The sequence below is a fragment of the Podarcis tiliguerta genome (assembly GCF_965153285.1).
Source record: "Podarcis tiliguerta genome assembly, chromosome: 14".
Classification (NCBI taxonomy): domain Eukaryota; kingdom Metazoa; phylum Chordata; class Lepidosauria; order Squamata; family Lacertidae; genus Podarcis; species Podarcis tiliguerta.
Window position 1 is genome coordinate 30,999,060 of NC_139547.1, and position 27,239 is coordinate 31,026,298.

The 27,239-nt window shown below is 46.7% G+C and overlaps 1 protein-coding gene and 1 long non-coding RNA gene across 5 annotated transcripts; one reads left to right on the forward strand and one right to left on the reverse strand.

Moving 5' to 3' along the window:
- Nucleotides 1-594: 594 nt before the first annotated feature.
- LOC310664678 lies at nucleotides 595-4,803 on the reverse strand. 4 transcript variants are annotated; one of them, XR_014505029.1, is made up of 4 exons: nucleotides 4,720-4,803; nucleotides 4,234-4,336; nucleotides 2,598-2,691; nucleotides 595-1,376 (listed from the first exon to the last, which is right to left on the reverse strand). It is a non-coding gene; the product is annotated as an uncharacterized lncRNA (long non-coding RNA). The 4 variants fall into 4 exon arrangements; XR_014505030.1 differs by having other exon boundaries at nucleotides 4,590-4,724; XR_014505031.1 differs by lacking the exon at nucleotides 4,720-4,803 and adding an exon at nucleotides 4,606-4,691.
- On the forward strand, nucleotides 4,734-26,713 carry ZNF598 (zinc finger protein 598, E3 ubiquitin ligase). Its single transcript, XM_083413990.1, has 12 exons — nucleotides 4,734-5,171; nucleotides 12,422-12,534; nucleotides 13,606-13,735; nucleotides 13,856-14,067; nucleotides 15,837-16,054; nucleotides 17,133-17,250; nucleotides 18,338-18,516; nucleotides 18,639-18,723; nucleotides 19,174-19,937; nucleotides 20,376-20,511; nucleotides 22,539-22,683; nucleotides 23,716-26,713. The coding sequence occupies exons 1-12, from the start codon at nucleotides 4,983-4,985 to the stop codon at nucleotides 24,073-24,075; spliced, it is 2,649 nt and encodes an 882-aa protein (XP_083270116.1). The 5' UTR covers nucleotides 4,734-4,982; the 3' UTR covers nucleotides 24,076-26,713.
- Nucleotides 26,714-27,239: the final 526 nt, after the last annotated feature.

The window sequence follows — 27,239 nt, forward strand, 5'->3', positions numbered from 1 at the left end:
AGAGTAGCCCCATTGCATTTTTCATTTTCATTTTTTACTCTGAGTAAAACTTGCTCCGATACAACCCAGAAAGTCTTGTGGCATCTGAAAGCAGGGGTGTGGGGGAGCACTGAATGTTGCTGCTGCTCGCCACCCCAGTCCCTGAGTGGTGAAAGATTCCAGGGAATAAAAAGATTCCAGGGAATCAGAGGGCCTTCTGGCGGTTCCCTCAATGCGAGAAGCCAAGTTACAGGGAAACAGGCAGAGGGCCTTCTCGGTAGTGGCGCCCTCCCTGTGGAACGCCCTCCCACCAGATGTCAAAGAGAACAACAACTACCAGACTTTTAGAAGACATCGGAAGGCAGCCCTGTTTAGGGAAGCTTTTAATGTTTGATGTATTGCAGTATTTTAATTTTTTGGGAAGCTGCCCAGAGTGCCTGGGGAAGCCCAGCCAGATGGGCAGGGTATAAATAATAAAATTATTATTATTATTATTATTATTATTATTATTATTAAACTGTAGGCCACAGCCCTCACTGTAGGCTTTGCCACCTTGGGGCCCTCCAGATCTTTCGGACTACGATTCCCATCAGTGCCAGCCAGCATGCACTGGCTGTGGCTGATGGGAATCATAGTCCAAAACATCCAGAGGGCCCTAGTTTGGCAGAGCCTGCCTTACTGAGACAGCATACAGGCACCGAGTCAGTGTCTAGTGGGAGGTGGTGGCAGTTTGTAGTTCTGCTCAATTTGCTTGTTGGAGTGACTGAGACAAGTAGCATTGCTTGTGTGTGTGTGTAGCTTCATTATGATGGCATATTTACAATGCCCCGTTCGGCAGGATACATCACTCGAGTCCCTGCGCAGTTTCACAGACAAGTGACACTTAAGATGGCCCATTACAGTCAGCCGCTGCCGTCTCATTTCGCACTAATTGCTTTCCCAAATTGGATGGGCGCTTCTCTGACATGGAAAACAGTGGCAGAAGTATCATTAATCTGGGACAGAGACTGGGGGCAGGGGAGGGAAGGGGTAATTGCTAGCATGGAGTGCTTTATGCAGTAATTACAACTCTCATGCAGCCAGTCATTCCTAATCACCTCTCCGCCCCCTAACACTTTCCTTTACACTCCAGTTGCCCCATGCTCAGAGCCCTGTATCCCTGCGAGCCCCTGAAAGCATTTTCAAAAAGGACAAATATTATTCTGCATTTTGAAATGGTTTTTGAAGTGCTAAAACATTTCCACTTTGCACTGCTCATGGTTCTTAATGCGGTCATTTATTGGTTTTCACTGACTTGGTGGTGGTGGTGTTGTTCTTGTGGGTTTTCGGGGTGTGTCTGGATGAGGCCCTGAGGCCTTTCCCGTTCTTGGGATCCTGCACCCAGTGAAGGTTAGAACCTGACAAAGGAAGTTGCTGAATTAGTCAGACAAGCTTCTCTGTAGGACAATGGCCTTAGCTACCCACTGAAGTGTCCTCATTGGCATCCCAAAAGAGCTAAATTGCAAGAGCTACAAATATGCGGCAGGGCCCTCCAGGCTTATGTGTGGGCCTTTTTTCCACCACCACCCCTCCTAGCTGCTAGGTAGGAAAACAACAGGAGAATGTGTGTGAGCTGAGTTTTGTAAGCAAGCTGGGACACAGAGATGTGCTCACTCTGTGCTAGATCCCAACCTGTGACTAATGAAGAAGCAAGATCAGTTGGGCTATTATTGCTGTGACACCCTCCATCTTATGCTCAGGTTGTCTATATGTGTAAGTAAAGCCATATATCCTAAAGACTCTGCAATCTCTGCTGACCTTCATTCCAAGGAAATCGAACCTGGTATAAGCTCCTAGAATTTCTGGAGTCTCACTGCTCAGAGACTGAGGTGGCGTGTAACATCATAATTATCACCATTATAATTATTAATTACCCATCCTTCGCCCTAAGGTCCCAGTTTACAATTAAAACACAGTATTAAAATCAGTTTAAAGCAACCTACAATAATAGAATATAAAAAATATATACATCTAAAAATAGAATCTAAAAATATACATCTCTTTCAGATATTTGGGTATTTCAAGCCTTCAAACACTAATATGAGCATCATGAATTAGGCCTGGAAATGAACTGGCAACCAAGAGGTAGCTATTTGAGGAGCAGATGTAGAGGGTTTTCACATTAGAACTTGTAACAATGCACATGACTCTGAATTTTAAAATTTCCTCCTCTCACAATCCATTTTCTTTTTGTGCTGTGTCTTTTTAGGTTGTAAGCCTACAGGCAGAGACTGACTTTTTTTCAAGCCATTCTGCAAGCCTTTTATAGCTGAAGAGCAGGATAATTTTTAAAAAAATAATAATAAACACATTCTCATAAGTCTTTTGGGCAGAGTAAGCTGAAAGGTGGTGATGTCTCCATGGCTAAGAAAGGATTTGAATCTAGAACTCTTTGGCTTATATCCAGCACTTTGGACAGCGCCCTTTAGGACTAAAATAATAGAATTTGTTTTTTAAAAATACTGCTTAATGTAATAAAACATACAAACCATAAAAATGCAACAGCCAGTAAAATTTCCTAAGGTACCAGGTTCAATTCTCTGGGAGAATTTCCAGGTAGCGCTGAGAATGTTGCCTACCTGAAACCCTGCAGAACTGCTGCCAGTCCGTGCAGACAATGCTGGTTTAGATAGACCAATGATCTTGCTTAGCAAAAGGCAGCATTCTCTGTACCTATTATTAAAAATGAGACTAAAATGAAATGCAAACAAATTTATAGTGATAATGCCGCTTATTATGCCACACTAACTGAAATGATAGAAATGCCCTAAAGCAGAATTTGCACGGGAAAAATGAGGACACCATCTCATGCGTGTACATTTCATGTCAGTGACACACCCCAAATGATGATGCAACTTTATACCAGGCCTGAGGCTAATGTGGAATAAAAATAAACTTTGGGCCAGCACAAATGTCCTCTACAAAATGGCAGTTCAAACCGAGGCCTAGTAATGTATAACCATCCTTTCTTTCAACTTGCTTGAACTTTACAGATGATTTATTCTTATTCTTATTTACAAAAATAATATTTTTGCCTTTACTCCCAGACAATATCCCATTTAATCCTCAGAACTCCTCTTTGAGAAATAGTCATTACTTCACTGCCTAGCCTGTTTCAAGGTCACCCAGTGAGTTTCACTGACAAGCATGGATTTGAACTCAAGTCCCACTGTAACATTCTAACCACTGCAATACATTGGTAAACCTTGATAACCATTTTTGATCAATTTAACTGCCACGACCTTTTCCCAAAGGCTCTTGGGAAATGTAGCTTTGAGTGAGTGTGCCCTGTAGATTTCTCTGTTAAATAGCCATACCTTCCTCTCATCAAACTACAGTTCCCACAGTTCCTTGGGAGGAGAAAATGGCCGCAAAACAAATCGAAGTCTGTGGAGCAAATACAGTTGAGTGCCTGAAGGGGGCGTTCTACAATATTTTGATATAGCGGCCAGCCTGAATATGCAGCTCTATGGGTGGGGACTCTCTACACTAGAAAGAAAGAGAAAGAAGCTCACTGTGCTAGAGCGTCATTTTAGGAGGACATGGTGCATGAAGTATAGAGATAAGAAATAGGGACTAATCCATCGATTGAGAACTTCCTGGTTTGCACTGAAAGACATTTCAAAATGGAAAGTTGTCCAATGTTTAATTCAATGTTAAAATTATGATTCTAGTGTACCCGTGTTTACTCTCAAAAAAAGATAGCGGCCAAGATGGGTGTAGGCCTTAATTTTTAAAACGACCTGCTAGCCAGATCAAATGCAAATGCCAATATTGTGAGTTATCCCATTTTGCTGCTTGGGGGCAACCCCAGAGTGCAGGCTGAAGGCTGGCTTGGGACAACATTTTATTCTTGCAATTTTTTATTCCCCCTCCCCTTGGGGTATTTCTTGTTTTCTATTTTTAAATTTGTTCCACTACTGAATCTGGTTTGGGTTTCCAGCCAAGGTCCATCTCCCGCCTCCTCAGCAAAACTCCTAGCTTGCAACAAAGGGCAGTCTAATAACATTTCCCGCTGGAGTCCTAGCTCAAAACCAGTGAGCTCAGGAAGGTAACTCTGCAGGCTCCTTCCATCAGCTGGAAGGAGAGAAGAGAAGGGATGCAGGGTGGTTCCATAGAAGCAGCTGAAAGGCCAGCAATTTGGGGACCCCGTCTCTCCTTGAACTGTTCCACCCCAGCTAATCATTAGAATAAATTGCAACTAAGGACTTGTACCTGAGTTTTATCTTTCTCCTCCTTCCTCCCAGTCAGTTTTCCTTTTGTGCCACGTCTTTTTACCTGAGAGCAGGGACTCTGGCAGCTTCTTTTGACCAAAGACCTGAGGAAAAAAATATTTATGTAAATAAGCGCAGAACGAGCCTTTTAAATTTTGTGCATGTGATTTCAAGGCCCGAATTAGAAAATTTCCAGAAGGAATTAGAAAGAAGAGCATCCGCTCCAGTCTTATTAGTTACCATAGCTGTCAACTTTTTTTGCGAGGAATCCTATTCGGAATAAGGGAATTTCCCTTTAAAAGGGGGAAACGTTGGCAGCTATGTTAGTTACTGGTGGTGGGAGGATGAAACACAAACCGCTGTCCAGTTGCACCTGTGCTGAAACGTTTTATCCATTGGTTCCTATGGGAAGCTCGCAATTCAGGCCCCCTTCCCCCGGGAAAAAGGGAAGCGGGGAAGATAAACTTAGAAACGCGGGAGTTGCTACCCGTGTGTCAGTCTATACGTTAAGTCTATGCGACGCAGGAGGCGGCGGCGGTGGCGCTTTTCGTCAAAAGATCTCGGCGGTGACGTGGAAGCGTGCGCGCGCACTCGCTCGCTGATAGGCGGCGCTGCCGCCGCCGCTCTAGGCCGACGTCTCTGTGCGGGCGAGGGGGGCGGTTGCTAGGCTGCGCTCCGGGCCTAGTAGGCCGCAGGGGCGGCGTGGCCGGCCAGGCAGGCAGGCAGCCGAAAGGACGGGGAGGGAACGCCATGGCGGCTTCGCCTCGGTCGGAGCCGCGCGGCTCGGAGACACCCAGCAGCTGCGTGCTGTGTTGCGGAGAGCTGGAGGTGGTGGCGCTGGGCCGGTGCGAGCACCCCATCTGCTACCGCTGCTCCGTGCGGATGCGGGCGCTCTGCGGGGTGCGCTACTGCGCCGTCTGCCGGGAGGAGCTGGCCCAGGTGAGCGCGGCCGGGGAGCCGGTGCCGGGAAGGAGGAAGGGAGGCAGGCTCCCTGTTCTTCGCAGGGCCACGGCCGGCTCTGGCTTTCAGTTTTACTTCTTGTATCTGTTACCTGCCCTGCCCCGACCCCCGCCCAAGGGTCCCAAGGCAGGTTACATAAAAAACAAATAATACTATATATCCATACAGCCCACTACGGATGGCAAATGCTTCTGAGATACCTCTAAAAGGGGAAGATTTATAGCTATCTGTATCTCGCTCTCTCTCTTTCTCACACACGGAAAACAAGATCTAAAGAGATCTGAAAAACAAAAAATGCCTTTATTTTCAGAACTGCTAAACTGATAATAATGTAAATATATGTTTGTGTGATGAACACTCATTAGAAATATATCTATATATTTCTACTTTCATTCATATATTCTAGGCATTCGTTACTTCAGTTTTGTACTATTGAGTGTATTATAAGTAAGTGTAGAATATATACATATACACACACACTCATTCTGGATCGTGTTCAGCATTAGTCATACCCGAGTAGACTCATTTAAATTAATGGACATAAGTAACTCTGGTTCATTGGTTTCACTGGATCTGCCCAGTGTAGAATTTAGTTTAGTACAGCCCACTATCTGACATTACTAGTGGGGGTGGGGGTGAAATCCATCCATCATTATTGTGAACAGATCCCACAAAATCAATTGGCAGTATTAGTAATTAGGCCTACCAATTTCATTGGGCCTGATCTGAGTGTGGCTAATATTGTTTATCACCAAAGTGAAAAAATGAGCAGTGGACTTTTGTTAGTGTTACCTGCTTTATTTTATTTGAAAAAGTATTATTATTATTGTTATTATTGTTGTTGTTATTATTACTGTTGTATTATTATTATTATTATTATTATTATCAGTTGCTGGGGATCAACAGTGAAAGAAGGCTCTTTGGTCTGATCCAGCAGGTCTCTTATGTTCTTAGCTGTTAACCATAATAGGTTGATAAAACCTCCAAGCTCAGAGACAGTCAACCTCTGAGTATCAGTATCTTAGATGATGAACAGCTGGCTGTTTATGTGAGGGATCTGTTCTATGGGACTTGCTGATCCATTTATGCTCCAAAGGGTTGAGTTGCCACCTCTTAACCTACCAAAGAGTATTTGTTGAGCCAAGCCCCTTCTGTGTATGGGATGAGTTTGAAGTGCATAGACAGCTGCTGAAATCTGTAACTTGGTGGCCAGTCGCTTACACATCTCTTCTGTTTAAATGTTCATACAACTATCTTGTGCAGTCCTCTGGTTTGGAATACTGTACATAACAGCATGTTCTTGTAAGAACCATGTGACCTTCACAAAGTATTTTCCTTTTATTGTTTTGGAAGGAGAAGCTATGAAGGTCAGTTATTTCAACAGAATAGGAAACAGTACTTGTGAGCTCTGCATGAGATGTATAACAAACACGTATACACACAGGGGTGGAGTTGCAGACTCACCCTTTTTGCTTATTTAACACCTCCTAATTCAAGACAAGCCTCACTTTGTAGTAAAGCCAGTTTGGCTTCTCATTCTTTTGGTGCTGCTAACATCATAATTTGGGGATTTAATGTGTCCAGGCCACAGAAGTTTATGGAGACATATTGTCTACTTCTTGCCAACTGATAGAGGAGTTTTTAATAGAGAGAGTTGCATTCAACCCTGAGGCTGGCCTTGGGTATTTACATACCCTTTGACTTTGAATTACTATGCTTCTGCCTGCATAGCCATCCTTCAAAGAAAGCTTGTACAGTGGGACCTCGGGTAACATACACTTCAGGTTACATACGCTTCAGGTTACAGACTCCGCTAATCCAGAAATAGTACTTCGGGTTAAGAACTTTGCTTCAGGTTAAGAACAGTTTCAGGTTAAGAACGGACCTCCAGAACGAATTAAGTACTTAACCCGAGGTACCACTGTATCTGGTTCTCAGGTGGTCTCCAGTATTTCTCTGCCATTCTCTGGGCTTTCGACACTACTTTAAAGCTCCACTTCTAGGATTCATGCAGTTTAACTGAGCTTTGTCCCTACTTATGCTCTCTAATGGACAGTTCATATTTTGATGGATGTTGTGGTGTCTTGTGCTGGGTAGTACTAGTGTGTTACCATCGCTTCTCGGCCTGTTGGCTAAGATCAAGTACAGTGGTACCTCGGGTTACAGATGCTTCAGGTTACAGACTCCGCTAACCCAGAAATAGTACCTCTGGTTAAGAACTTTGCTTCAGGATGAGAACAGAAATCACGTGGCAGCGGCACAGCAGCAGTGGGAGGCCCTATTAGCTAAAGTGGTACCTCACGTTAACAGTTTCAGGTTAAGAACGGACCTCCAGAACGAATTAAGTTCTTAACCCGAGGTACCACTGTATCATTGTGGTCCATGTGGTTCAAAATCTTTGTACAGTTTCCTGGAATTCTGCTAAAACTGGCTTGACACCATTTTCTTAGTTTCTGCTCGCCAGTACCTGAAGCTTCTAATGCAGGGTTAGCCAACATTATGACCTCCAGAAGTTGTTGGACTAAAATTCCTCATTGACCAGCATGGCAAGTTGTCAATGGTGATTGGAAATCTGTTGTGGGAGGGGATATGTTTACATGTTCTTTTTCTTGAAAATCAATTAAAAATATGTTTATTTTCTTATAAAAAGAGGATGGTCCAACAACACCTGGAGGGCACAACCTTTGCTCTTCCTGCTCTAATGGGTAGTTCTACTAGCCCAGTTTTAACAAATTTCCAGTCATCCCTTTGCTCCTTGCCGCTCCCCTTTCTTGCCAGGTTACATTCAGAGAATCCAGGCTGCCTGAGTGTTGTATGTTTTGAGGCTTCTCTCTGCTCATCTGGCAAAATTGTGAGTCAGAAGAGATTCAGTGTGTACATTCTGCTATTGCTCCCTGACCATTGCTGTGCCTCACTGTTGTTACTGTTACTTCAGTGCTCCCCTGAATGCTACCAATGTGGAATAAGACCTCATTAGTATAAGGTGTCACATCTTGATTAATCAAATTCAGTATTGGTTATGTACTTAACAATGTGTCTTAAAAGTGCAGTGAGCCTTTGGGAACCAGCAGTCTCCCTATGGGGCTGAATATTTGTTCAGAGTCTGAACACTAAAATGGAATAGACCTTTAGTCTGGAGGGTGCTGGGTGGGCAATGGCGGCTCTAGTGCAAAGGTGGGAAAGCCATGGACTTCTCTAATCATTGGCTATGCTGGGTGGGGCTGATGGCAGGGTCCAACAACACCTGGGAGACCACAAGCTCCCCCAACCCTGGTCTAGTGATATGCAAGTGAATACTGTATTAAGGATCCTCCATATAGAAAAATCCTGAAAATGTTTAATCTAGGTTTATCTCGTGTATTTGGGGACATAAGTGAATCTCCCAGTAACACAACACCTCTGGGTGTTCCAGCAGGGAGCTTATTTTGTAGATATGCCCATAAGGTGCCTACTGTTGTACATTCAAGAACGAATGGCTGCTCTCTTTGTCCTCCTTGGCTTCAGTCCAGCAGCAAGTGATATCATTTTTGTTCCAGTTGCAGGAACAGTATGTTTGCTTAAAGATCAAGGTTCAATGAGATCATTCTTCTTGGGAGTAAATCTGTTGTAGGCATTAGCATTTCCAGTTTATTCAGGTCCTGTACTTTGGGAATGTTGGGGGGGGGCAAGGGGAAATGGGACATGCAATAGTCCAAAAGATACTGACATGGGAAAATAGGCAGGAGAGAGAGAGAGAGCACCTTGCCCAGGAGGTCATTGCATGACATTGTTGACTTCCTTGTGATCACACTATTCCATGTGCCCATTCATAAGTTCAGTGGCAGGGAGCTTCAGGGTGTAAGATACTTGCATAGCAGGTGGGGCGTGTGTGTGTGTGTGTGTGATAGCTACCTACAGAATGAGAGTATAATACAAAGTACAGTGCTCACACTGCCATATTATTTCCATGTCTCAGGCAGGTTATTGGTAGTAGAGCCCCTGCTTTGCATGCAGAGAGCCCCAGGTTCAATCCCTGATGGCATCTTTAGGTAGGGGCTTGGAATGTCCCATGTGTCCCTTGGAGCACTGCTGCCATTCAGTGTGGACATTACTGAGTTAGAATGGGCCTGTGTTTCAGGATAAGGCAGCGTCCTGTGGTCCTCTCTGCTTGCTTATATGGCATATTGTGCTAAGTTTCATTTTACATAAAAAGGCTACACCTCTGCCTCTGCTAAAACTGATTTCCCCCAGGAGAGTTGGCAGGTGTGAGAGAGAGTTAACAAGTAAACAGAGGACAAAAATGTCACTGGGTACTTTGTAAAAAGTGAGACAGAAGGAACAGGGGCATGTGGATGGTTATTCCAAGGGTACTAGTACCATACTGTACTAGCCGCCATAAACCCACCATAGCAAATGACCCAGACATCCTTGTGTGTTTGCGTCTGCAGTGCTGGCAATCTGCCTTGTTCTTTTTTCCTTATCACACCCTATTTTGCCTTCCTCCATGCTCTTAGCAATGCAGCATCCTGTTACAGCTGCTGCCAAGTACTGGAGTAGATTGCTGTGATTCTGTTACCTCGTCAAGCTGCCTTTGAACTGGAAGTGGCTCTTTTGGGCTTGGAATAGAGGGAACCAGAGTGAGATGGCAGGCAGGGTTAGATTGGTAGAGTTGGGAGCAGGGGAACCTCTCTCTGTTGCACATTGGCAGCCAGCCCTACCTTGGGCATTGGGCAGTATCTATAAAGCAGCTCTGGAATGCTCAGGCCTCGCATGTGGGAAAGGCAGCTGCTCCAGTCTCTTCTGCTGAAGACTTTGAGGTTCTCTGTAGATGGCCCCCTGGTGATGACATCAGTGGCAGCCTCTCCTTTATTCAGGAATATTAATTAATTGTTTTGCATCCTGTCCTTTCTTAGAATAATAATGATGATGATGATTTTATTATTTATAACCTACCCATCTGACTGGGTTTCCCCAGCCACTCTGAGCAGCTCCCAGCAGAATAGTAAAAACACTATCAAACATTAAAAATTTCCTTAAACAGGCTGCCTTCAGATGTCTTCTAAAAGTCAGATAGTTGTTTATTTCCTTGGCATCTGAAGGGAGGGTGTTCAACAGGGAGGGTGCCACTACCAAGAAGACCCTCTGCCTGGTTCCTTGTAACTTTGCTTCTTGCAGTGAGGGAACCAGCAGAAGACCCTCAGAGGATGATGGGGGTGGAGACGCTCTTTCAGGTATACCGGGCTGAGGCCGTTTAGGGCCAACACTTTGAATTGTGCTTGGAAATGCACTGGGAGCCAATCCTTTAGGAGTGGTGTTATATGGTCCCATCGGCCACTCCCAGCCCTGTATAATTCAGAACAACCATTGGTGCTTAAGAAGCTTCCTCATACCATGTCATACCATTGGGGCCACATGGAGCCCTCCAGAGGTTTTGGACTACAACTCTAGCCAGTGTGGCTACTTGCCAGGGATGATGGGAGTTGTAGTCTGCAATGTCTGAAATTGACACTGACTTGCAGTGGTTCTCCAGAGTATCTCCTACTTCAACTTTTTAACTGCTAAGGACTGAACCGGGAACCTTCTGCATGCCTAACATGTACTCTGCCACAGAACTATGGTCAGACAGAATCATGGCAGTTAGGTTAAGCTGACAAATAAGGCGTGGCTGAGTGCTACCCAGTGTGCAGAGAAGTATGGACCAAGCCACAGAATCCAGTAACTTCATAGACATAGGAGATGTTGACGATTCAGCATTTTGAAAGAGGCATTTCTGTCCCTTGTGGCCACAAAGAAAAACCTGCGGGCAGTTTCTCTTAGTGACAGTGTCTCAGTGGTGCGGTGTAGCTAGCCAGAATCTTGTGACTTCCCCTAGAGTTGGCTCGCCCCCTCAGTAACTTGGTTTGTTCATAAGAACAACCCCCCACACCAAGCCTTTTCAACAACAATCCTGGTTTATGACTCGCTTGCTTGGATTTTTCTCATGCCCAGTGGAGATGATACATTCCATTTATTCTTGGAATGGTGTGTCACCAGCCAGAGGCACTTCCTCTTACATAATGTTTAAATTGCGAGGAAATGAAAGCTCAGCCGACCGCGCCAGTCGCTGAGGGAGGGGTGAGCAACACACCAATAATCTGTGAAACTTTTTTTTTAAAAGTTCAACTGGAACTGCTGGATAGTAAGCGACTTCTATCATGTGAGCATTTTAGTCCTTCAGAATGGTGGAAGTACCCATGTGATTAGTTAAGTCCCTCTGCAACTGCCTAGTGCCCCCCCCCCCCCAGTTTTGGGTATTCCTGCAAGGAAGGGGTTGCATAAGTCCTTGGTTTTTACTACCCACAAATGCAGGACCAGGCAATGAGTTTAGAGAGGAGACTCCCCCCCGCCAGCCCCACAAGGGCAATGTTCCCTCATGGGCATCGTTCTGGGGGCTGCACGCCAGAGGTGGGCAGGGCCCAAGTCAAAGGTGGATGTGGTAACTGTTATGACTCTTATCATTGCGTAGTGGGCTACTTCTCAGCCATTCAAAAGGCAGAGGTTTGTCTGTGTGTGCCACACACTTGTGTGTGTATTATACATGTATGTGTAAAGAATATACCCACCCATCCCTCTTCATTCCTAGTCTAGACAAGCAAGCAGCATAGTCACAGTTCAAGGACACATTCCAGCCAGGCAAAAGTCCTTGAGGCAGGCACAGAGCAGAACCAATGAAATATGTGAGCTGAATGGAGTCTGCGGTCCGCAAACTACTCACCCCTTTTAAAGGCTGTAGACTTGTTTTGGCTCGTGACTTTGTTCAAGCTTTTTTCACACATCACAGCCCCATGTCCAGCCCCTCTTGTTGTACACATGCCGGATTAGCAACCTACATGTTTTGAAAGCCACAGCTAAATTTCTCAGGGAGCTCACATGGCTTAAGTAGCTCATCTGGGTAAAACTATTGATACCTTCTCTTCTTTCCTGCTTCGTTCCACTGGCTCATTGGCAGCAATGGTTCATCCTTGTTTAATGTCTCTCATGTGAAAGAGGTTAGAATGTGAGTGCATTCAGCTAAGATTCAAATCTGTGTCTTCCTCATCAAGACTCCACACTTTATCCAGTAGGTGTTATCTGCATCCACTGATCACCACTCCAGAATCTACCCTATGGATTCCAGCTTTTAGGACTGGGCCAATGGAACATAGCTCTGTATGTATCATCAGTCATGAGCCCAGCAAGCCTTCTAACTCTCCTCCTTGTGTTCTCTGTAGGTGGTCTTTGGGAAGAAGTTGGCATCCTTTTCAACTATTGCACTCAACCAGTTGCAGCACGAGAAGAAATATGACATCTATTTTACTGATGGAAAAGTTTATGCTCTCTATAGGTAAATCTTCTTCAGTTTACTCCCCTTAAATAAATTGGGCAAAGTGTCCCATCCCAAAAAGGAGCACCTAGAACAGGGGTCAGCAGACTTTTAAAGCAGGGGGCCTGTCCACTGTCCCTCAGACCTTGTGGGGGGCCGGACTGTATTTTGCGGGGGAGGAGGATGAACAAATTCCTATGCCCCACAAATAACCCAGAGGTGCATTTTAAATAAAACCACACATTCTACTCATGTAAAAACACGCTGATTCCCAGACCATCCATGGGCCAGATTTAGAAGGGGATTGGGCCAGATCTGGCCCCTGGGTCTTAGTTTGCCTACCCATGACCTAGAAGATAGCCATCTATATACATTGGTTTCCTCTTGAGGAATCTCTGTGTCAAATCCTAATTCATGGCACCGTGGGGTTTACTCAAGAGTTCATGGAGCCTGTCTGGTCTCTTGCTTGGAAACGTGGCCTATGTGGTGGATGATTCAAGATAGTATTTAAAAGTGCATCTTGGTCAGCCTTAGTCAAGTGGACACCTAGCAGATATTTTGGACTAGAGCTTCCATCTGCCCTAGCCTCTTGGCGTTATAGTCTCAAAGCCCTGAAGGTGACCACGTTGGTGAAGTCTGCCCTACCTAAGAGGGCAATATCTGATGAAATCTCAAGAAACCAGCATGGGAGCTCAGTTGGATTTCCATGGCCAGGGGGTGGGTTTTCAATTCCTAAACAAGAAGGGCAAACTATGCAAAACAAGCATTTTAGGTTTTCTTGATGCTGACTCTCTCTGTGTTTGTAAGTGATCTATATTGAACATTGCAGAAGTATGCACTAAGCTATTTCGGGTGCAGGGAACCTTTGGCCCTCCAGATATTGCCAAACATCCCAGAATCCCTGCCCATTGGCCATTCTTGCTGGGGCTGATGGGATTTGTACATCTGGAGGGGTTCGCCACACCTGATGTATACAGTGCCTTTCTCCTCCTGCTGGTGCTTTAATTAAAAGGACGATGTGCCAAAGGGGAAACTAGGGAATAGCTTCTGGAGGAGCTAAATTGTGTCCTCTGGCCTTTTTCTTTCTTTTAGGAAGCTTCTGCAGCACGAATGCCCGCTGTGCCCAGAGGCCAAGCCATTCGCCACCATTGTGGACTTGGAGCAGCACATGAGGAAGCAGCACGAGCTCTTCTGCTGCAGACTGTGTGTGAAACACCTGAAGGCAAGTAGTTGAGAGTCCTCCAGGGTACCTGGTTGGGTAGGGGGCTGGGTCTTGGCCTTCCCAATGACATTGCTCTTATTTGAGGGCAAGGAGTTAATGGCATGTTTCCTTGTGTTCTAGATCTTTACCTATGAGCGCAAGTGGTATTCGCGTAAGGACCTCGCCCGGCACAGAATCCACGGGGACCCCGACGACACTTCTCACCGTGGCCACCCCCTGTGCAAATTCTGTGATGAGCGCTACTTGGATAATGATGAGTTATTGAAGCACCTGAGAAGAGACCACTATTTTTGCCACTTCTGTGACTCCGACGGGGCACAGGAATACTACAGGTTTGTGGGCACAGCTAGAGCGGCGCCCCAGATGGGAATTTGCCTGTGGCTAATCAGTCTTAAGGTTCTTGATGCAGCTGGCCAACCCAGAACCAGGTGCTTGTGCCCAGGTTCATAAGAAGAGACCGTGGTCAGGTTTGGAGGGCTAGCAGCCGCCATGAATTGTAGATTCTTTTGACAAATGACTACTCCTGAGGCAGCAGGAGAGGTTGGGGGTGAAACTAGCCCACCCTGCACTTCAGTTACAGAACCCTTGACTGAATAAAATGGGTGAGGGTTTACATGTTCTCTGCTTGATAAGGAGTCCGGTTGAATCAAGAGCCAGTGGTTAAGAGCGGTAGACTTGTAATCTGGTGAACCTGGTTCGGTCTCCACTCCTCCACATGCAGCTGCTGGGTGACCCTGGGCCAGTCACACTTCTCTGAAGTCTCTCAGCCCCACTCACCTCACACAGTGTTTGTTGTGGGGGAGGAAGGGAAAGGAGAATGTTAGCCCCTTTGAGACTCCTTCGGGTAGTGATAAAGCGGGATATCCAAACTCCTCCTCCTCTTCTTCTTCTTCTTCTTCTTCTTCTTCTTCTTCGGAGTCAAGCCAGCTTCCACCTCCCCTGGTGAAAATGCAGCTGGAGACAGCTGGGAAAGTTCCTTCCTTCCTTCCTTTCATGAATCACTTCCAATATAGCACCCTGAAATGATTAACCCTAAAAATAAGCATTTGCTCTCTCCTCATCACTGTTGAAGGTGACCACAGTGCTGGTTCTTTCCTTGCCACACTGCAGTCACCTTCAGTGGACACAACCAGCTTTACTCACTATCAGTATAGATGGCAGTCAAGTTGTCGTTCTTGAGGTTCAGAGCTGGCTTCAGTCTTGAATGGTCTGCCCATTGTTTTAAAAACCGAATTCTCCTAACTTTCCAATGTGCTGTAAATTTACAAAGCTGGGGCACACAAGGAGAACTCTGAATTCTTCAGGCCTGACTGTTTACTGATCCTGCATATGTATCCTTTGAAAAGTCTTGCCCTGTCAGAGCAAATTTCTCTTCACTCAGCATTCTCTGCAGGAATCCCAGTAACCAGTTCAGTGCAATATGGTCCTCCTAGAAATTGCCCAGGGGTCCAAATCCTGCCCAGCCCAATTTAGAGGCTTTCCATTTTCCCATCTGTATTTGTCACCACAAACTTGGGTCACATCCACACCATACATTTGAAGCACAAGGCTTCTTTACCCCCCAGCAAATAATCCTGGGAGCTGTAGATTACCCCTTAAAGGTAAAGGTACCCCTGCCCGTACGGGCCAGTCTTGCCAGACTCTAGGGTTGTGTGCCCATCTCACTCAGGCCGGGGGCCAGCGCTGTCCAGAGACACTTCTGGGTCACATGGCCAGCGTGACATTGCTGCTCTGGCGAGCCAGAGCCGCACACGGAAACGCCGTTTATCTTCCCGCTAGTAAGCGGTCCCTATTTATCTACTTGCACCCGGGGGGTGCTTTCGAACTGCTAGGTTGGCAGGCGCTGGGACCGAACAACGGGAGCGCACCCCGCCGCGGGGATTCGAACCGCTAACCTTTCGATCGGCAAGCCCTAGGCGCTGAGGCTTTTACCCACAGCGCCACCTGCGTCCCTCAGATTACCCCTTACTGAGCTACAATTCCCAGGATTCTTTGGAGGAAGCAATGTGCTTCAAATCTGTTATGGTATGGACTTTCCAGGTACTGAACCAAGTCCACAGATATGCTCACAGTGCATGCCTCCCCTCTACCCTTTTTGCAGCGATTATGAGTACCTCCGGGAACACTTCCGCGAGAAGCACTTCCTCTGCGAAGAAGGCCGGTGCAGCACCGAGCAGTTCACTCATGCCTTCCGGACTGAGATAGACTACAAAGCCCACAAGACGGCCTGTCACAGCAAGAACCGGGCAGAGGCCAGGCAGAACCGGCAGATTGACCTCCAGTTCAACTATGCGCTGAGGCATCAGAGGAGAAATGAGGGTACGCCATACTGGCCAGGCAGGGAAGGGCTGGTTGTTTCAAAGGACAAAGGCAATTCACTTCAGTGTTTTTCAGCTGTGTGATTACCATGGGGTGTTTGCATATTCTCTTATAGCCCAGAAAGAAGCACTGGAGGCAAAAATCATGTTGGTTTTTTTGGCTGTGATTTTGTAGGAAAACAGCATTCCATTGCAGAGGTGTCCCGAGCAGTGAACTAACCGGCCAAATTTTGGAGGCATCCAAGATGAAGGGGGGTGGAGGCTGGCTTTAGGCTTGTGTTCTCTGTTTCCATCAGCTTTTGTGCTAATTAAGCGCAGAGCTGATCTGATAGAGGTGGATGTGTGGCCGTGCAGCAGAGGCAGAAGCATATCCACCACCGGCGTTTTCCAAGCAAGTGCCACTAGCAGGACTAGGACAGAGCACAGAGCAGGCAAGAGCAAGGTGATATAACACTTCAGCATCCCTTGCCCAAAGCACAGTGATTGGAAGAGCCCTGGTAGTATCATTGCCTCTGATTAGAAACTAGACCTGTCAGTCACAAAATACAGTGGTACCACAGGTTAAGTACTTAACCTGAAACTGTTCTTAACCTGAAACACCACTTTAGCTAATGGGGCCTCCTGCTGCTGCCGCACCGACAGAGCCCGATTTCTGTTCTCATCCTGAAGCAAAGTTCTTAACCTGAAGCACTATTTCTGGGTAAGCGGCGTCTGTAACCTGAAGCGTATGTAACCTGAGGTACCACTGTACCTCTCCCTACATTGACATGACAAGCCTGAGGAGCAACAATTCAGTTGCAGCAGACACATGGCCTGCATTTATAAAACAAAAACAACCCTCCCCCCCCCCAATCTCCCCAAATTGGTTTGAATGTCCCTAATTTGGTTGGGGGCAATTTGTAAGGCTTTGGCTGAGACGAGCCTAGGATCTATCTGATGCTTGTTCCTAGCACATCACCTCCGTTGTAGCCTATCCTATCCTGTCCTGTCCACACACACAAACACACTGGTGACTGATCCCATACAAGGTGGAAAATAGCAGTTTGAGGCTGACCGGCCCTGTATCTTTCTTGTCCCAGGTGTCGTGGGTGGCGAGGACTATGAAGAGGTTGACCGATACAACAGGCAAGTGAGAGGAGGCCGGTCAGGGCCACGAGGAGGGCAGCAAAACCGGAGAGGCAGCTGGAGATACAAAAGGTGAGCGACCTTCAGCCGGCCTTTGGGTATCGTCTCAATGGGCAGGAAACTGGCTTGTGAACAGGGGTGCAAATCAGGATGTGACATGTACTGTCCCCTTAGTTTAAGGATGCAGTCAGAGCTTGCTGCCAGAATTGGACCACTGTCACGCTTAGCAAAAACCAAAGACTCAGGCCCAGGCAGGAAAGGTCAGTGCAAAGGAGGGTGTGTTGCAAAACCCCTTTTTCCTGTTTATAAAATCCACGTTCTGTTTTTTCTGTTTTAAGATACCTCACATGCAGCTTACAATGAAAGCAATAGAACATTGCAACAACCTATTGTACTTCTATAACACACTTTCCATGCATAAAACAACTTATAAAAATGCCTGTCTAAGAAAAAGCAAAACCCATTAGAAACTATGTGGGTTTGTTTAGGTATTAAGGACAGTCAGCTGTGCATTCTATTTGCATGAGGCTTTGGAGATGTGTTGCTTTTGCCAGCAGGTGGCAGCACCAAGCTGCCTCTGGCTTTTATCTCCCCTGGAGTGGCAGCCCAGATTCTGCCAGTCCTTCTGTTTTTCCAGACTTCAATATGTTGTCTCAAAATCTAGCATAACTTGTTGTACACCATCTTCTACAGCAGCCTTTGCCAGCCAATGGGGCAATTCTCTCCCCTGCTCCTGTATGGACCAAGCTTGTTGGGTGGGCGGGGCCAGCCTGCCAGTTGCCTGTTGTCACAATGACAAGTGACCCATTTCCGCCCATGTGGTTTGGAATTAAACTGTGCGGGTGCAGTACTTGAAGCCTGAACAGTCAGCTGGTTGTTGGGGATGCAAAGCAGTGCATGCAGCTGTAGGCAAGCACCAGCAATCAGTGCATGGGTCTTTGCAAGTGCCACTAATCAGCTGATTGGCAGTGCCTGCAAAGCCCTTTTAACCCAGCCTGAATGGCAGATGGGTGTGGCTTCATGGGCCAAGAGGGGAGGTTCTGTTGGGCCCGGTTAGCCTCATGGACTGAAGGTTCCCAACCACCTGGTTTATAGAGGTACGAGACATGTCCCTTTAACTCTGGCCTTTCTTGCACTGCACTGTTCAAAATCCTTACAGGGAGGAAGAAGACAGAGACATTGCAGCAGCTGTCAGGGCATCTGTAGCCGCCAAAAGGCAAGAAGAGAAGAAGCGGGGGGAGGACAAAGAGGACGGCTCCCGTGCCAAAAAGGAAGATGCAAAAGATCTGGACTTGAGCACCTCCAAGCGGGGACCAAAACCTCCAGCCGATGTGCCAGGTGAGAGCGGCCTCTGAGGGCCGGGGTGGGCTCAACACCAGGCAGGAGGGGGACCATATTTCAAGATGCTTGCTAGAATACAGTCTCTAAGTTAGGCCTGCCTTTCTGTTCTTCCTCCCAAGCTCCCAAGGAAACTGCTGCAAAGGCTGTTTTGAGCCAAGATGACTTTCCTGCCATTAACTCGACAGCAGTGGGCTCTGTGCAGAGGTGAGTTTTTGATCTAGTAGGATGACAGAGTTGGAAAGGGCCAAAAGGTCAGGCATATCACCTAGTTTAAGAGGGGACGGGGTCTCCCTCCAAGGCAAAGCCTTTTTCCTCATTCACCAGTTACAGAATCATGGAATTGTAGAGTTGGAAGGGACTACAAGGGACATCTAGTCCAGCCCCCTGCAATGCATGAATCTTTTGCCTAGGTTCGCCTGTGCCTCCATGTCTTGTTTCAGCTTGATCTGCAGGCTGAAGAGAGTATCACTCCCCTGTTAGCACCCAAGGCTCCCAAATAAGTTTCCCATTCTATCCTTGGGGCTCCCCATATCCATATATCAAATTCTGTGCAGTTTCAATGAAAACAGTTCAGTAGAGCACCTCTTTCCCGGTGGGTTTTTTGCTGCATGACAGGGGAGGTTTGCTTTTCTACGCATGGCTTTCTTCTTGCAGCTCGGCCCAGCCAGCCTCGGTGAAACTGGACGAAGAGGACTTCCCAAGCCTCTCTGCCTCCTCCTCGACTGCCCCTACGGTCTCATCGGCCATGTCCTTAACCTACACAGCCACAGCCAGGAGGTCGGCCTTTCAGGAGGAGGACTTCCCGGCCTTGGTGTCCAAAGTGCAGCCAAACATCAAGGCGGCCTCGACCCTCACCTCCGCCTGGAACTGCGGCTCAGGCAAGAGCATGGTGAAAGCCGTGCCCACCAGCAACTCCAGTGCCAGCCAACCGGCCAGGAAGGCAACCCCCAGCAGCAGTGGCAAAGGTGGCAGAAAGAACAAGGCTGCCCTTTGCAGCGACGACCAGGAGAGCGGCAGTGGCCTGACTAGCCAGGAGATCCGCAGCGCTCCGACGATGGTCGATGTCTCCTCTCTGCTGGCGGCCTCAAACTCTCAGACTTTTGTCAAAGTGGGCAAGAAGAAGAAAGTTGGGGCCGAGAAGCCGAGGGCGGCCTCTCCCTCCATCTTGCAGGAAGCACCAGCCCCCATCCCTTCTGCGGAGAAGGCACCGGAAGCCGAGCAGGTGCCAACCTTGCCTGCCGACGCCGATGTACCAGCTATTGTGAATGGTCACTCAGAGAAGTGTGTGGGCACCTGCAACGCTTCTAAAGAGCCCCCTGGTTTGAAGAAGCCCCCAGTGGCCAGCCAGACCCTGCTGCCTCAGGAAGACTTCCCAGCCCTCGGAAACTCTGGACCACCCCGAATGCCTCCACCCCCAGGTAAAAGGCTGCAGGCTTCCTTCTCAGGTTTTGAGAAGAATTGTTCCTGGGGTGAGTGAGTGTTGTGGGTGTGAAGACTCTTTCATCGGTGCAGAATTTGGCCGCCTGAGAATCTCCACTATCACTTTTTCTAAACCGATTTGAGGGGTTTATTTTACCATCAAGTGGTATATAAATTATATGAAATAAATGAACAAGCAACATCTGTTTTGGCTGTATAAAGTTGTCTGAAAGCTTTTGAGCCTCAGATGCTGAAATCTCTGAACCCAGGTTTCCCATTACCACACACTGGACTAGGACCAGTTTTCTAGGGTGCCGCTTGAGCATGTACAGAGCAACCTGCCGTGTACTACAAAAGAGCTATGTCTAAATCGCTGGCTGCATATGCCATTGGTGCAGGATCTAACTGCTTGTTGTCTCCCCCACTCCCTTTTCCAGGCTTCAACTCTGTGGTGCTGCTTAATAGCCCCCCGCCACCTCCGGGACTGTCAGTGCCTCTTAGCAAACCACCCCCTGGCTTCACTCCTATTCCACCCACTAGCATCTCGGAGTCTGCCCCTGCTCCTGTGAAAGAGTAAGTAGTTGGCTCTTGTGTGTTGTGATGTTGCTGACTTTCATCTTTATGGAGTGGCTGTTACATAGGTCTTCAGGGCCCTCCCACCCTCTGGTATAGGATGAGGCCTGCAAAGGAAGAGGGCCTTCTTTATGATGTCACCTCCAGGACTTCCTGGCACCTTTAGTTTTTCCAGGCTTTGTAGACATAGGCTTGGTTTGCACATAACATTAAACCACGGTTTAAGTAAATATTGGTTAAACTATGGTTTGGTGCTCTGTGCAAATCCAACCCAGTGCCTTAAATATAGTTTATCATTGTTGTTTTATTTATATGCCATTTTATTTATATGCCATATGAATACCATTGTTTCTAGTTATGTTAACTATAAACTATAAGCCATGGCTCGTTAGCTTACTGATATTGCCTCTGAATCTAGGCAGTATTTTCGTTTCATACACTTTAAAAAAATCTGGCTTTTAAGCCCTCATTGCCTCGTTATTTATTGTGTTCTTATTATGGTTTCTTTAGGCTTCTGTTATTCCTTTTTTTAGTTGTGTTTCGGGGTGGATGTGGCATGTTCTTATGCAAATTGTCCTTGGAGTTTTTATGGAACAACACTAAAAATATTTTGCCATAAATAAATGTCCAAGGTGGCGGTTCCATAGTGGTTAGGGACTCTTTCTCAGACTTCTGATAGTTGAGACACACGTTTTCCAAATTCAGAATGAGGGTGTGGGTAGGGTTCTTCTTCTTGCATTCTAAAAGTGTTACTTTTTAGAGGCATCTGTCCAAAACTGATGCCCCAGCAGATGGGGCTGTTGAATCTTATAGTCCAAAAGGGCACCAGGTTAGGGAATGCTGTTCTACTGTGTGTAAGGTAACAGCCACACCATAAAGCAGCATTACACTATTTGAAGAGTCATGGCTTCTGTCATCTTGGGAACTGTAGTTACCCCTTACCATTCTCTGCAGCAGCCTTAACAAACTACAGTTCCCAGGATTCTGTGGGGGAAGCCATGTGCTTTAAATGTATGGTGTTGATGTGACCTTAGGCCCTCTCTTCCTGTGCTTCTGCTGCCTCTGAGGAAAGTGGGATTGTGTGATTCAGGCACACCTGATGCTCCTCAGCACAGGCTGCTGAGAAAGGGGAGTATGCTGGAAGAGGGAGAGTCAGACGAAGAAGTGACAAACTCCCGTGGTTATGGATGAAAGCTATCTATCCTTGTTGCTCTACGCCGGGGTAGGCAACCTAAGGCCCAGGGGCTGGATGCAGCCCAATCGCTTTCTCAATCCGGCCCGCGGACAGTCCAGGAATCAGCGTGTTTTTACATGAGTAGAATGTGTGCTTTTATTTAAAATGCATCTCTGGGTTATTTGTGGGGCATAGGAATTTGTTCATTTCTCCCCCCCCCCCCAATATTCTCTGGCCCACCACATGGTTTGAGGGACGGTGGAACAGCCCACGGCTGAAAAAGGTTACTGTCCCCCGCTCTACGCATTTCGGAGTACAAAACTCCAGAAGCTTTAAAAGCTTGCAAATCCTTTAGAACCAGAAACAAATTTTTCTATCCCCGTGTTCACTGCAAAGATGCAAGGAAAAATGTGTTGTTTACAGCTGGTTTTTTTAGTTCCAGTTTACAAACAGGGTGTTTCTGGTTCTAGGGAATTTGCAAGCATTTCAGGCTCCCTCCTGAAAAAAGTTTTGCGCTCTAAAATGCATAGAGCAACAGCAATATTTCACCCATAAGCACTAGAGCAGAAAGTCACACAGGGCTGCAGCTGGCAGCTTTCTCCATGAGTTGATGATTTAGTCCTGTTTTTCACAGTAGAGCAGCAGTTTTGCCATGTTTCAGGAATGCACTGTGGCACACCGTTTAGGAATTACTGTAGGGAGAGGGAAACCTCAAAAGGGGGAAGCCTCAGATCAGTAACCATAAAGGAGTGTCAAGAGCCTCTCCAGGGAGCATCCTCAACAAGACACCTTTTCCTGATAACATCCAAGGATCCAGTTCAGATCTTGCATTTTCCCTCCCTCCTCAAAACAGGCCAAAACCTTGTCAGGGACCCTATTTGATCCTGGATAACTTCCAGCAGCGGAACATCCATCTAATCCAGTCAATCAAGGAATTTCTGCAAGAAGACGAATCCCAGTTCAACAAATTCAAGACATACTCCGGGCAGTTCAGGCAGGTGAGCAGCAGGGAGACCCCCTTAGATACACTTGCAAGGCGATTCTACTGGAACATCCAGTGGCGGAGAGTTCTTCCCATGAGTGGCAGCATGTATCTGGGTGGGCCTGGGCTTGATGTTAAGCGTCTGCCTGTGTTTTAGCACTGTTTGGTGAAGTCATTGGTGGCTTTTTGTGGCTTATGGTGGGGTAGTGAGGTCAGAAAGCAGTGACATGTATCCACTGGAATTGGAAGGCTTCTCAGTGACATTGCCCTGGGCTCCTTTGGGAGGAAGAGTGGGATATATATGTAATTACTATTCATAATAATGATAGTGCCAGCACTTTGCTATCCCTAGCACAAGGTAAACCTGGATTCTGTGGTGAATCCCATAGAACACTTACCTCTTGGTCACCTTACCCAGTTAGCCTAGTCAAACACAGGGAGATATCACCTGAAAAACAAGACCAAGGTACTTTTGTTGTACCAAAAGCAGGCCTGGAGAGCTGTTCTGGACCTGCTGCTTTTGAGCAAGTTTGTTTATAAAATCTCCCGGGGCTGTGGTGGAGGCTCTCCAGCAAGGGAGGCTTCCTGTGGTTCTCTGGGAAATGTACTTTCATGTTCCCAGATACTGGAATCACTGCCAATAAGATCTGCTTATAGGAGCAGTCACTGTCAATAAGAGGCCATTTCATCTTCTCTCATGCTCCAAGGGTCCCTATGAAGCTGGGGTTGGGGAAGATCTCCCTAGTGACCCATGTGGTATCTGCAGGGGATTCACTATTTGCACAAATCATTTGCCCACTCACCTTTTCAGCAGGGACTTCAAGGGATCTAGGTGACCCTGCAGTTTCTTGATGAGCATGGGCTTCTAGTAATTCATGAGCAGACTTGGGCTTGTGATTTAGTACATTCTTAGAAATTGACTAAATTTGGGGGGGGGGGTGATAACCTTTTTGCCTCCGCTCCAGACATCATTTGCATGAAGGCTGTTTCCCCAGCCTCCTCCTTCTTTTCTGACTGTCCAATCTCCTTCCCTCCTTTCCAATCCAAGGGTCTGATTTCTGCAGCTCAGTATTACAAGAGTTGCCAGGAGCTGCTGGGCGAGAACTTCAAGAAGATCTTCAACGAGCTCCTTGTGCTGTTGCCGGACACGGCCAAGCAGCAGGAACTGCTTGCCGCTCACAATGACTTGAAGGCCAGGCTGGGCTCCTCCGCTTCCCCCATTGGTAGATCCAGGAAGAACCGGAAGAGCGCCTGGCAGACAGACTTGGGCTCCGACCTCGACTGTTGCGTCTGCCCCACATGCCAGCAGGTGCTGACCCAACAGGACCTCCTTTCCCACAAAGCCCTGCATATGGAGGAGGAGGAGGAGTTCCCCTCCTTGCAGGCTATCAGCAGGATCATCAGCTAGCTGTTCCAGGCAACTCAATAAAGCCAGTCTCCATCTTTAAAAAATTGCGTTTCTTGGAAGGCAGGCTCTCAGAAGAGTGTAGAGCAGCCGGCTCTGTGGGCGGGCAGAGGGAGTTTGTGGAAGGTGCTGGCAGGCTAAGGGGATTCCTGGGTGGCGGCAGCTGCGGCCACTGGGGAAATCCAGTGACAACGGACCTCCTGCCACAAAAATGGGCTGGAATTGCAAGTTCCCAGTGGGTGGAGTCTAGTTTGCCACCACCGTTGATGAATTAGCTAGTTTCTGACCTTGGCACAATATGGAAATATGGGCAGGGAGGGGTTGTTTTCATTTGTAAAAAAAAATATTAAAAACCGGAAGGTTACCATTTTGGTTGCAGAAAGCCACTGAGAATGGCTCAGAAGCAGTCGCACATAAGATGTAAGTTGTGTAGGCCGCACAGGATAGAAGGGTGTTGGGAATGTAGAGCTGGGCAAAAGTGCCATGGCAAGTATGGATTTGGGCCTCTCCTCTGGCCTACTCTTGTCTCTCACCCCAGTTCAGCTTTTTGGATGAGTTTCTTCCATCAACAGGGATGGAACTTCTTAAGAAAATATCTGCATCTAGACTTCAAAGCATTTTTTCTGTCAAGCTTAAATGTTTCTCCAAGGAAACCCAGATTTGTTCTGTTAAAACTGCATGTAGGTTTAAAAAATGGTATTCAATGCTTTTTCTTCTCTGTGTAAAATGTGCATTTCTGCCTCTGTGATGCGAGTTCAGTTATTTCCATTGTCTTTGAGGAATCTGTGCTGGCTTAGATCAGCCAGTGGTTGGCTCATTAAATGCTGTTCCACATTGACCACCATCCTATGTTGCCATCTGATGCCTTGAAATGCAAGCTTCCTATGAGCTTACCTAGAAGCGGGTAGGAGAGAGCTGGCTAGGATCTAAACTCCACCCTGTCGCCAGGGAGAGCTTCCTCCTTTACATTGTCTCCACAGGGTAAGCAACCTCAACAGCTCTTTGCAGAGACCTTTCCTAGTGGGCTTCCTTGGAAGTGAAATACACTCACCAAGACCAGAGAAACACCAGCTGAGAATGTGCAACCTCTTGTTCAAGTCCAGGAAGAGAAATTGCAAATACTTTGGCAGCAGGTAAAATCTGTCCCACCCAAAAACAACCCTCTACATAGGAATTGGCAGGTGAGGACAGCTAGTTTAGAACCCTCCCCCAAATCCAGGTTTGCAGGAACATTTATTTTGCATTGTGGGTGGGAGAGGCTGCAAATCAGTCATGCCATTTCCACCAGCCTGTGGTATGAAATGGAAGAGTCCAGACCCCCATTGGACCACCTGCTGAGCTGCTTGTCCAAACTGAGATTTTTCCCCCAGTTTATCTGCCACCTTGTAATTGCTCAAGTCTTGATGTCAGCAGCCTTTCACTTCAGTATTTTCAAGTAATTATTGTTTTAAAGATCTTATATTGGGATGTCTTTACTGAATCCACCTGGCTCTTTAATCAAAAAATGCTTGACGCAGTTTACCAGTTCTGCACAAGTACTGCTGAAATGGGGGTGTTACAAGAACTCCCTGTTTGCTTTAGAGGGGTGGAAGAGATCTAAACCAGGCTTCCTCAAACTCGGCCCTCCAGGTGTTTTGAGACTACAATTCCCATCATCCCTGACCACTGATCCTGCTAGCTAGGGATCATGAGAGTTGTAGGCCGAAAACATCTGAAGGACCGAGGGTGAGGAAGTCTGAGCTAAACCTTGGATCATTCCCACAATTTTAAGAAAAAGTTACTTAGCTGTTACACATCCAGTCATGGCTCCAAAGATGATCGTTAAGATTGGCTCAGTAATGCAGGACTTATCTTGAGGTGGTTTTGTTAAGTACTACTTGAGTAAAACTAAGAATGTAGGGTACTTTGGACCTTCCCACCACATGCACAGAGTATGTTGGAAAGGAAGGCAGGGTCATGTTTCCTGTGGCCCCACTAAATACGGGAAACAAATACACTTTCCACAAACAGGGGAAACCTGCAGAGTTAGGACTCCTGGTTCTGTGGGAGATCAGAACAGCTCACCAAATGTTCTCAGTGATCCTTTTGATACATCTAGCTGTATGTCTGTGCTCATTGTGCCCATCAAGAAGAAGTTTGGGAGGCCCCATGTAGCAGGTAGAGTGCTCTCCCCCAGAGCAATTCTGTCTGCTCTGGCTTATTGAAGGCAACCACAGGCATCTCACCTGAGTCCCATTGGAAAGAGTGAAATAAAATCAGGCAGCTGTTCTTGGCAACTGTATTCCCCCCCCTTTTGTTTTAAAGTGCAGAAATAGTATGAAATTGAACATACAACTGGCTCTGACTCACAATAGATTTTGCTAGCTGGTCTGCTGTGCTTAAAACTTCTCAACTGTTGATGGCTTTAAAAAGCCAATGTCTGTCATGTGTCACCCTGCCTGGTTTAGATTCTGACTATTTCTATCAGCTATTTATAAGCATCCTTTAGATCTTTCAGTCACCCACAGGTCTCTCTCACTTCCTTCCCCCTTTACACTTGATCCAGCAGAATGTCAAGAGGTCTCGAGCTGTTCATTTTTAATGTTTATTGAAAAATAAGTTGCAGTTGGTATACAGACAATTAAAATAACACAGTCACAGAGTGATGCTTTGTCTTTCCAAAATGTTATATCTATCTATCATTATATATACAGACAAAAATAGAACTATAAACATTGAAAGCCCCTATGTTCACACAGTTCACTTTTCTACCACAGTGCACGTTGGGTCACTAACAACTGCAACTTTTTGTTGTGTGTTTGAAGCAGTCTGCTTTTGAAGGGAGGTATCTGTATGTTTGGTATCCTATTAAAAACGATGAAAACAATGTGAGGTCGAACTGCATACTTGCAGCAAAATGAAAGGGAGGCTTCTTTCTCTCTCTCTGTACTAAAAAGGTATTATTGGGCCTTGCTCACCCTGAAAGGCTTTCTCTTGTCTGTCTCTGTGGTAGCCTCTACACAGTCTATTAAAGGCAAATGAGTGAACCTTTGAGCAAAATGAGTTTCCCCTGCCTGTATATTGCAGGACGTCAAAAGAGGCGAAGGGGTTTTCATAAAGATGCTCTGTATTGGAATGGAAGGAGCAAAAGGGCTTATAGGTAGCTGGAGTTAGCCTGGTGAGAGTTA

Excerpts from the sequence above, each read along its gene's own strand:
- ZNF598 (XM_083413990.1), top strand. The coding sequence starts at position 4,983 with ATGGCGGCTTCGCCTCGGTCGGAGCCGCGCGGCTCGGAGACACCCAGC. Across the intron at positions 5,172-12,421 it reads GCCGGGAGGAGCTGGCCCAG|GTGGTCTTTGGGAAGAAGTT; the intron begins GTGAGCGCGGCC and ends TGTTCTCTGTAG. Across the intron at positions 14,068-15,836 it reads GGGGCACAGGAATACTACAG|CGATTATGAGTACCTCCGGG; the intron begins GTTTGTGGGCAC and ends CCCTTTTTGCAG.